The sequence below is a fragment of the Cherax quadricarinatus genome, chromosome 31 (assembly GCF_038502225.1).
Source record: "Cherax quadricarinatus isolate ZL_2023a chromosome 31, ASM3850222v1, whole genome shotgun sequence".
NCBI classification, from domain to species: domain Eukaryota; kingdom Metazoa; phylum Arthropoda; class Malacostraca; order Decapoda; family Parastacidae; genus Cherax; species Cherax quadricarinatus.
Window position 1 is genome coordinate 25,975,930 of NC_091322.1, and position 11,555 is coordinate 25,987,484.

Here is an 11,555-nt window from a genome sequence, read left to right on the forward strand (position 1 = left end):
TGAGGTGGTTCGGACATGTAGAGAGAATGGAGCAAAACAGAATGACTTCAAGAGTGTATCAGTCTGTAGTGGAAGGAAGGCGGGGTAGGGGTCGGCCTAGGAAGGGTTGGAGGGAGGGGGTAAAGGAGGTTTTGTGTGCGAGGGGCTTGGACTTCCAGCAGGCATGCGTGAGCGTGTTTGATAGGAGTGAATGGAGACAAATGGTTTTTAATACTTGACGTGCTGTTGGAGTGTGAGCAAAGTAACATTTATGAAGGGATTCAGGGAAACCGGCAGGCCGGACTTGAGTCCTGGAGATGGGAAGTACAGTGCCTGCACTCTGAAGGAGGGGTGTTAATGTTGCAGTTTAAAAACTGTAGTGTAAAGCACCCTTCTGGCAAGACAGTGATGGAGTGAATGATGGTGAAAGTTTTTCTTTTTCGGGCCACCCTGCCTTGGTGGGAATCGGCCGGTGTGATAATAAAATAAAAAAATAATAAAATAATAATAATAATAATAATAATAATAATAATAATAATAATGATAATAATAATAATAATAATAATAGTAATAATAATAATAATTGTAATAATAATAATAATAATAATAATAATAATAATAATAATAATAATAATAATAATAATAATAATAATTTTTGATATATAGGAAAATTCACTGGTAATTCTGGCCTTTTAAAAGTCGTGAGATAAACTTTTGTTGGGTTGGTAATTTAAAACTCTTATTTCTTTCCCCTTTTTCTGGGGTTTTACACAAACACAAACAAACCAGCAAACACAGGAGCGGTGAATCGACCCATGCAGCCACAAATAGGTGAGTACACACACACACACACTCAAACACACACACCTTGATCTTTAAGGTAATTAGGGGAACGCATGCAAATATATTGAAGTTTACCTACTTAATAGGTGAATTATATATATATATATATATATATATATATATATATATATATATATATATATATATATATATATATATATATATATATATATATATTTCATATATAATATGGGGTCCACCTCTGGTGTAAATTGTGGGACCCACAGCCTCGGAGAAGTGGATAAAAAGGCTTCAAGGAAGAATATTTGGATTTCTTCCTGAAGCCGTTTGAATATTCCACTTCCCCTACCATCCCATCTTTTAGTATATATTTTTTTTACCAATAGGAATATTTTATTACATAATATGGTACAGAAGATTTAACAGATACATTGTTGATATAAAGGTGGCATATACGGTACACGTTGTTACGTGTGTATCACCGATTATAAGGCGAAAATCTCATCCAGCTCCTCAGAGCTGGGGCGTGTGCCCAAAATACAGCAGGCATTACCCCTTTGAACAGCCGCACTGAGCCGCTGGAACAGAAAACTAGCTGCCCTGGGATCCCTTGTTACCCTGATGAGTCTTTTTCCCAGCTCCTTAAGGAATTTAGATGCACTCTTTCCCCATGAGCCAAGGGTCTCTGAGCCTATGGGAACAAACATATGATGATGGGCAAGTTCTCCATATTTTCTAGACTTTTGGAACTCTCTGAAGCTGGCAGCTGCCCCTCCTTCCTCCCTGGTGTATTGGATATAGGTATCAGCCAAGGTAGATGCACATGTATAGTCCCACACCACCTGCTTCCCATCTGTCCAGGCTTGAAGGGTGATACCATCTGGACGCTTCTGGCTGCCATCAGATCTGCATAGTTGGGGTGGCTCCCTTACTGCTGGGCATCCAGCTGTTGTGAGGCTCCTCTTGATAATGTTATTAACCTCCTCATGTCTTGCAATCTTTCCCTCGGATTTACGGCACACAAGACCATGGTACCCGAATCGGTCTGCTGCTTCACTGACACAAATACACCTGTGGCAAGTCGAAGGGCAACACCGATGCGGATGGTCTGTGGGTCGAGGCGTGTGCCAAGGCTGGAGTTGGGAACAGCCAACAGAAAGTCCCCAGCATGAGGGGCTCTCACTGCCAGCAGGCGGGCTCATCCCTGACACACTCTGAAGCATTGTTGAGGCTATATTTTCCACTATTGGACCATCCCAGTGCGAGTGTTTGTAGTTGTTGGGGGGAGCAGGTCTGGTTTCTGAGCCCGTTAGATTATCCCAGATCATTGCTCCGTCAATGAATTTTTGGTCCTGGACTCCAATCTTGTCCCTAAGATGTTCAGGGAGAATCGCTGCTACAAGCTCTCTGGATGCAATACACGAGGACAGAAAAGCAGGTAACGCAATCTGTGATGACTTGCGGACACCAATGCCTCCTAGTCTGACTGGAAGTGTAGCTTGGTTCCACTTTCCGTCTTCTAGAGTAAGGTTAAGTACTTTCGTAAAAATCTGCCTCAGAATACTGTCATATTCGTGCAGTATAGGGTTATCATATATATATATATATATATATATATATATATATATATATATATATATATATATATATATATATATATATATATATATATATATATATATGTGTGTGTGTGTGTGTGTGTGTGTGTGTGTGTGTGTGTGTGTGTGTAAAGGTCAACTTTTTTGCTCTTTAACCCCTTTATTCCCTCTAATTCTTCTCTCTCTCTCTCTTTTTTTCTTTTCCTATTTCCTTTGCTACCTTTCTCATTTTTTCATCTTCTCCCCCCTTCTTCGTCTTTCCATCTTTCTCTCTCTTTTACACTTTCTTCTCTGTCCTTTTCTTCTCTCTCTCTCTCTTCACAGTGTTTCACAGGTTAGGTTAAGGTTCCTAACTCCAGTTATGGGCTAAGAGCTGTTACCTCTCTGTCTGTCTGTTTGTTTGTCTGTCTGTCTGCCTGTCTGTCTGTCTGTCTGTCTGTCTGTCTCTCTCTCTCTCTCTCTCTCTCTCTCTCTCTCTCTCTCTCTCTCTCTCTCTCTCTCTCTCTCTCTCTCTCTCTCTCTCTCTCTCTCTCTCTCTCTCTCTCTCTCCTCTGCGAAGCATGTTCTTGTAAGAGGAAATTTAGACAGGACATCTTAGAAAAGTGATCCTGGAACACCGTAATAACATGGTGTCTACAGCTTAAAGTAGTGTTGCTGCCCACCAAGGTGGCTGAGGTGTGTGTGAGAGTGAGTGAGTGAGAGAGAGATAGATAGAGAGAGAGAGAGAGAGAGAGAGAGAGAGAGAGAGAGAGAGAGAGAGAGAGAGAGAGAGAGAGAGAGAGAGAGAGAGAGAGAGTATTCCATACTGTGTATACTGCCAGTATCACAGCCATCACACACACACTGCATCACCAGCACCACTAGCAACACAATCACTGTCATCACTAGTATCGCCACCGCTATCACTGCTACTACTACTACCACTACTACTCCCACTACTACTACTACTACAACAATCGCCGCCACCACCACTGTTCTTACCAGTCAAACAATAATACATTCCTCTCCAGCGTCACTTTCATCACCCACCATTACCACCTCTGTTACTATCCCCTCCTGTCACTGCCCCTCCTGTCACTATACCCTTCCTATCACTATCCCCTCTTGTCACTACCCCTCCTATCACTACCCCTCCTATCACTATCCCCTAATGTCACTACCCCTCCTGTAACTATCTCTACTTGTCATTATCCCCACCTGTCACTACCCCTCCTGTTTCTACCCTCCTGTCACTGTCCTCTCCTGTCACTATCCCTTCTTGCCACTATCCCCTCCTATCACTACTCCTCCTGTCACTCTCCCCTCCTGTCACTATCCCGTCTATTCCTTTCCAATCTTAGCTAGCCGGCTGGTCAGTTAAAGTAGCTGACTGGCTAACCGGCTGACCGGCTGGCTAACAGAATAAATAGCTGAATAATTTATTGACTAGGTAATCCACTATCTGATTAACCATCTGGCTAGCAAACTGGCTGTTTGGATGATTAACCAGCTGGCTGACTACCTATCCGGCTTTGTACTGCCCATTCATGGATTTTGAGCCGGATTTTCCATCATGATTAATTATAGCGGCAATTAAGAAACTCCAGCAGAGTTGGACAGGTTGGGGTGACGGCTTTCTAAGGTCCTCTGCCAGGTTATCAACCCCTGAGGTCCCCTGCCAGGCTCTCAACACCTGAGGTCCCCTGCCAGGCTCTCAACACCTGACGTCCCCTGCCAGGCTCTCAACACCTGACGTTCCCTGCCAGGCTCTCAACACCTGACGTCCCCTGCCAGTCTCTTAACACCTGACGTCCCCTGCCAGGCTCTCAACACCGGACGTCCCCTGCCAGGCTCTCAACACCTGACGTCACTTGCCAGGCTCTCAACACCTGAGGTCCCCTGCCAGGCTCTCAACACCTGAGGTCCCCTGCCAGGCTCTGCACACCTGAGGTGACTTGCCAGGCTCTCAGCACAGGTCCCCTGCCAGGTTCCGCACGCCTGAGGTCATTTGTCAGGCTCTCAGCACAGGTCCCCTGCCAGTTTCTCAACACCTGAAGTCCCCTGCCAAGTTCTTAACACCTGAGGTTCCCTGCCAGGCTCTTAGCACCTGAGGTCCCTTGCCAGACTCTCAACATCTGAGGTTCCCTGCCAGACTCTCAACATCTGAGGTCCCCTGCCAGACTCTCAGCACCTGAGGTCCCCTGCCAGACTCTCAACACCTGAGGTCCCCTGCCAGACTCTCAACACCTGAGGTCCCCTGCCAGGCTCTCAGCACCTGAGGTCCTCTGCCAGACTCTCAACACCTGAGGTCCCCTGTCAGACTCTCAACACCTGAGGTCCCCTGCCAGGCTCTCAGCACTTGAGATCCCCTGCCAGACTCTCAACACCTGAGGTCCCCTGCCAGGCTCTCAGCAACTGAGATCCCCTGCCAGACTCTCAACACCTGAGGTCCCCTGCCAGACTCTCAACACCTGAGGTCCCCTGCCAGACTCTCAACACCTGAGGTCCCCTGCCAGACTCTCAACACCTGAGGTCCTCTGCCAGGCTCTCAACACCTGAGATCCCCTGCCAGGCTCTCAACACCTGTGTAATTGACGTTTCCTCGTATACCTGATGCCATATCAGTCAATATCAAACATGAAATAACATGTGTTTTTATGTTATATATTTTTATACACGCATATACCCAAAATAGATAAATTAATATTCCGTTATATAGATTCCAAACACCAAGGAAGATACACACACACACACACACACATACACACACACACACACACACACACACACACACACACACACACACACACACACACACACACACACACACACACACACACACACACACACACACACACATACACACACACACACATATGTATATATATATATATATATATATATATATATATATATATATATATATATATATATATATATATATATATATATATATATATATATATATATATATATATATATATATATATATATATATATATGCGGGTGTGACGTTTTTTTTTTCTCTCGTATTTAGAAAACTTCTCAGGCAAGATGAGGGTTAAATTGTTACACTCAGGATGGTCAGCCAGTCAGGAAAGACTATCACTGGAGTGTTCCATACACTACAAAGTCTATCACTGGAGTGTTCCATACACTACAAAGTCTATCACTGGAGTGTTCCATACACTACAAAGTCTATCACTGGAGTGTTCCATACACTACAAAGTCTATCACTGGAGTGTTCCATACACTACAAAGTCTATTACTGGAGTGTTCCATACACTACAAAGTCTATCACTGGAGTGTTCCATACACTACAAAGTCTATCACTGGAGTGTTCCATACACTACAAAGTCTATCACTGGAGTGTTCCATACACTACAAAGTCTATCACTGGAGTGTTCTATACACTACAAAGTCTATCACTGGAGTGTTCTATACACTACAAAGTCTATCACTGGAGTGTTCCATACACTACAAAGTCTATCACTGGAGTGTTCCATACACTACAAGGTCTATCACTGGAGTGTTCCATACACTACAAGGTCTATCACTGGAGTGTTCCATACACTACAAGGTCTATCACTGGAGTGTTCCATACACTACAAAGTCTATCACTGGAGTGTTCCATACACTACAAGGTCTATCACTGGAGTGTTCCATACACTACAAGGTCTATCACTGGAGTGTTCCATACACTACAAAGTCTATCACTGGAGTGTTCCATACACTACAAAGTCTATCACTGGAGCTTTTGGTGGTAAGCGATCACTTGTACACATAAGATAAAGACACACTTTCTGGGGACTGATAATCATGTTAAAATAACTAATTTAGTATATACCTGAGTATACCTGAAGAGGGTTTCGGGGGTCAACGCCCCCCTGGTCCGGTTGAAACCAGGCCTCGTGGTGTACCAGGGTCTGATCAACCAGGCTGTTGTGAAAAGTGATAAAATGTTATTTTTTTACAATGCAATATGTATGGTTCGGTAAAGTTTAATAATTTCAAAGTGAAAGTGTTTCTTAACATGGCTTCTGTAATTAACAACCTAGCAGTTCAACACAGCTTAACTTTCCTAGCTGACTCTCCTTAATAATATCGTACACACACACACACACACACACACACACACACACACACACACACACACACACACACACACACACACACACATCACCTCCCCACTACATGATTGCCCATTAAGGGAGAATTATGTGCGGGAGTGTGAAACAGGTCCTGACCTTTCATGGGCAGTGAGGAGTGAGTGAGGTGTTGAGCACTGGTAGGAGGGCGTATGGAAGGGGAAGAGGAGGGAGGGAGAAGTGCTGGAAGGGAGGAGGGAGGGAGAAGTGCTGGAAGGGAGGAGGGAGGGAGAAGTGCTTAAAGAGACTCCGAGGGAGAAGTGCTGGAAGGGAGGAGGGAGGGAAAAGTGCTGGAAGGGACTCCGAGGGAGAAGTGCTTGAAGGGAGGAGGGAGGGAGAAGTACTGGAAGGGAGGAGGGAGGGAGGAGTGCTGGAAGGGAGGAGGGAGTTAGAAGTGCTGGAAGGGAGGAGGGAGGGAGAAGTGCTTGAAGGGAGGAGGGAGGGAGAAGTGCTGGAAGGGAGAAGGGAGGGAGAAGTGCTGGTAGGGAGGAGGGAGGGAGAAGTGCTGGAAGGGAGGAGGGAGGGAGAAGTGCTGGAAGGGAGGAGGGAGGGAGAAGTGCTGGAAGGGAGGAGGGAGGGAAAAGTGCTGGAAGGGACTCCGAGGGAGAAGTGCTTGAAGGGAGGAGGGAGGGAGACGTACTGGAAGGGAGGAGGGAGGGAGTAGTGCTGGAAGGGAGGAGGGAGTTAGAAGTGCTGGAAGGGTGGTGGGAGGGAGAAGTGCTTGAAGGGAGGAGGGAGGGAGAAGTGCTGGAAGGGAGGAGGGAGGGAGAAGTGCTGGAAGGGAGGAGGGAGGGAGAAGTGCTGGAAGGGAGGAGGGAGGGAGAAGTGATGGAAGGGAGGAGGGAGGGAGAAGTGCTGGAAGGGAGGAGGGAGGGAGAAGTGCTGGAAGGGAGGAGGGAGGGAGAAGTGCTGGAAGGGACTCCGAGGGAGAAGTGCTTGAAGGGAGGAGGGAGGGAGACGTACTGGAAGGGAGGAGGGAGGGAGAAGTGCTTGAAGGGAGGAGGGAGGGAGAAGTGCTGGAAGGGAGGAGGGAGGGAGAAGTGCTTGAAGGGAGGAGGGAGGGAGAAGTGCTGGAAGGGAGGAGGGAGGGAGAAGTGCTGGAAGGGAGGAGGGAGGGAGAAGTGCTGGAAGGGAGGAGGGAGGGAGAATTGCTGGAAGGGAGGAGAGAGGCAGAAGTGATTGAAGGGAGGAGGGAGGGAGACGGGCTGCAAGGGAGGAGGGAGGGAGAAGTGCTGGAAGGGAGGAGGGAGGGAGAAGTGCTGGAAGGGAGGAGAGAAGCGATGTACTGACATTCGATTCCATACTCCAGTTAAATAGTGGGGAGAAAAATTAGCATTGTTTCCCTGAGGAACAGAGGCAAGCAGGAGAGGGAGAATGTAAACAAGGAAGAGAGGGAGAATAGATAATGAAAGAAAGGGGGCCAGGAACTGGAGTAATTTCTATTTTTGTTTTCCACCGTTAACCACCACAACCCCAGAATTATTTTTTTTTCACAATTATGGAATTATTCATTAAAAAAAATTGATGATAAACGAATATCTCAGTGTTGTGAGGATGCATCATCAATGTCACTAAACATCAATGATTCAGAGTGTTGTGAAACTCTACCATCATCATCAATAACGTCATCATTATCGATACAAACAAAGGTCCAAGGTTCAACCGGGATGTCAAGACCGTGATGAAGTTTCTCATCATTCTGGATCTCTACGAGCTCCTCTTGCAGCTCATTTGTGCTCAAAACATCTACCAGTGCATCTACCAGTGCATCTACCAGTGCATGTGCCAGTGCAGCTACCAGTGCATCTACCAGTGCAGCTACCAGTGCAACTACAAGTGCATGTGCCAGTGCAGCTACAAGTGCAGCTACCAGTGCAGCTACCAGTGCATCTACCAGTGCATGTGCCAGTGCAGCTACCAGTGCATCTACCAGTGCAGCTACCAGTGCATCTACCAGTGCATGTGCCAGTGCAGCTACCAGTGCATCTACCAGTGCATCTACCAGTGCATCTACCAGTGCATGTGCCAGTGCAGCTACCAGTGCATCTACCAGTGCATCTACCAGTGCATCTACCAGTGCATCTACCAGTGCGTGTACCAGTGCATGTACCAGTGCATGTACCAGTGCATCTACCAGTGCATCTACCAGTGCATGTGCCAGTGCAGCTACCAGTGCATCTACCAGTGCATCTACCAGTGCATCTACCAGTGCGTGTACCAGTGCATGTACCAGTGCATGTACCAGTGCATGTACCAGTGCATGTACCAGTGCATCTACCAGTGCATCTACCAGTGCATCTACCAGTGCATCTACCAGTGCATGTGCCAGTGCAGCTACCAATGCATCTACCAGTGCATGTGCCAGTGCAGCTACCAGTGCAGCTACCAGTGCATCTACCAGTGCATCTACCAGTGCATCTACCAATGCATGTACCAGTGCAGCTACCAGTGCAGCTACCAGTGCAGCTACCAGTGCATGTACCAGTGCAGCTACCAGTGCAGCTACCAGTGCAGCTACCAGTGCATCTACCAGTGCATCTACCAGTGCATCTACCAGTGCATCTACCAGTGCATGTGCCAGTGCAGCTACCAGTGCATCTACCAGTGCATCTACCAGTGCATGTACCAGTGCAGCTACCAGTGCAGCTACCAGTGCATGTACCAGTGCAGCTACCAGTGCAGCTACCAGTGCATCTACCAGTGCAGCTACCAGTGCAGCTACCAGTGCAGCTACCAGTGCATCTACCAGTGCAGCTACCAGTGCAGATACCAGTGCAGCTAGCAGTGCATCTACCAGTGCAGCTACCAGTGCAGCTACCAGTGCATCTACCAGTGCAGCTACCAGTGCAGCTACCAGTGCAGCTACCAGTGTATCTACCAGTGCAGCTACCAGTGCATCTACCAGTGCAGCTACCAGTGCAGCTACCAGTGCAGCTACCAGTGCAGCTACCAGTGCAGCTACCAGTGCATCTACCAGTGCAGCTACCAGTGCAGCTACCAGTGCAGCTACCAGTGCAGCTACCAGTGCAGCTACCAGTGCAGCTACCAGTGCATCTACCAGTGCAGCTACCAGTGTAGCTACCAGTGCAGCTACCAGTGCATATACCAGTGCATCTACCAGTGCAGCTACCAGTGCAGCTACCAGTGCAGCTACCAGTGCATGTACCAGTGCAGCTACCAGTGCAGCTACCAGTGCATCTACCAGTGCAGCTACCAGTGCATGTACCAGTGCAGCTACCAGTGCAGCTACCAGTGCAGCTACCAGTGCAGCTACTAGTGCATCTACCAGTGCAGCTACAAGTGCATGTACCAGTGCAGCTACCAGTGTAGCTACCAGTGCAGCTACCAGTGCAGCTACCAGTGCAGCTACCAGTGCAGCTACCAGTGCAGCTACCAGTGCAGCTACCAGTGCAGCTACCAGTGCAGCTACCAGTGCATCTACCAGTGCAGCTACCAGTGCAGCTACCAGTGCAGCTACCAGTGCATCTACCAGTGCAGCTACCAGTGCATCTACCAGTGCAGCTACCAGTGCAGCTACCAGTGCAGCTACCAGTGCAGCTACGAGTGCATATACCAGTGCATCTACCAGTGCAGCTACCAGTGCATATACCAGTGCATCTACCAGTGCAGCTACCAGTGCAGCTACCAGTGCATCTACCAGTGCAGCTACCAGTGTAGCTACCAGTGCAACTACCAGTGCATATATCAGTGCATCTATCAGTGCAGCTACCAGTGTAGCTACCAGTGCAGCTACCAGTGCAGCTACCAGTGTACCTACCAGTGCAGCTACCAGTGCATATACCAGTGCATCTACCAGTGCAGCTACCAGTGCAGCTACCAGTGCATCTACCAGTGCAGCTACCAGTGCAGCTACCAGTGTACCTACCAGTGCAGCTACCAGTGCATATACCAGTGCATCTACTAGTGCAGCTACCAGTGCAGCTACCAGTGCAGCTACCAGTGCAGCTACCAATGCATATACCAGTGCATCTACCAGTGCAGCTACCAGTGCAGCTACCAGTGCATCTACCAGTGCAGCTACCAGTGCAGCTACCAGTATACCTACCAGTGCAGCTACCAGTGCATATACCAGTGCATCTACCAGTGCAGCTACCAGTGCAGCTACCAGTGCAGCTACCAGTGCATGTACCAGTGCAGCTACCAGTGCATATACCAGTGCATCTACCAGTGCAGCTACCAGTGCAGCTACCAGTGCATCTACCAGTGCAGCTACCAGTGCATATACCAGTGCATCTACCAGTGCAGCTACCAGTGCAGCTACCAGTGCAGCTACCAGTGCATCTACCAGTGCAGCTACCAGTGCATATACCAGTGCATCTACCAGTGCAGCTACCAGTGCAGCTACCAGTGCAGCTACCAGTGCAGCTACCAGTGCAGCTACCAGTGCATATACCAGTGCATCTTCCAGTGCAGCTACCAGTGCAGCTACCAGTGTAGCTACCAGTGCATCTACCAGTGCAGCTACCAGTGCAGCTACCGGTGTAGCTACCAGTGCATCTACCAGTGCAGCTACCAGTGTAGCTACCAGTGCATCTACCAGTGCAGCTACCAGTGCAGCTACCAGTGTAGCTACCAGTGCATCTACCAGTGCATCTACCAGTGCAGCTACCAGTGCAGCTACCAGTGTAGCTACCAGTGCATCTACCAGTGCATCTACCAGTGCAGCTACCAGTGCAGCTACCAGTGCAGCTACCAGTGCAGCTACCAGTGCAGCTACCAGTGTAGCTACCAGTGCATCTACCAGTGCAGCTACCAGTGCAGCTACCAGTGCAGCTACCAGTGTAGCTACCAGTGCATCTACCAGTGCAGCTACCAGTGCAGCTACCAGCGCAGCTACCAGTGCAGCTACCAGTGCAGCTACCAGTGCAGCTACCAGTGTAGCTACCAGTGCATCTACCAGTGCAGCTACCAGTGCAGCTACCAGTGCAGCTACCAGTGCAGCTACCAGTGCAGCTACCAGTGCAGCTACCAGTGCAGCTACCAGTGCAGCTACCAGTGCATCTACCAGTGCAGCTACCAGTGCATC

At 48.3% G+C, this 11,555-nt stretch overlaps 1 protein-coding gene across 1 annotated transcript in view; it reads right to left on the bottom strand.

The window, feature by feature from the left end:
• Window positions 1-8,048: 8,048 nt before the first annotated feature.
• Window positions 8,049-11,555, bottom strand: part of LOC138853489 (uncharacterized) — a gene marked incomplete at its 5' end in the record, with an annotated part of 12,166 nt that continues 8,659 nt past the window's right edge. Inside the window, one exon of the mRNA XM_070090403.1 lies at window positions 8,049-8,398. Coding sequence (XP_069946504.1) covers window positions 8,049-8,398 — 350 coding nt within the window. The remainder of the gene's footprint in view (window positions 8,399-11,555) is intronic.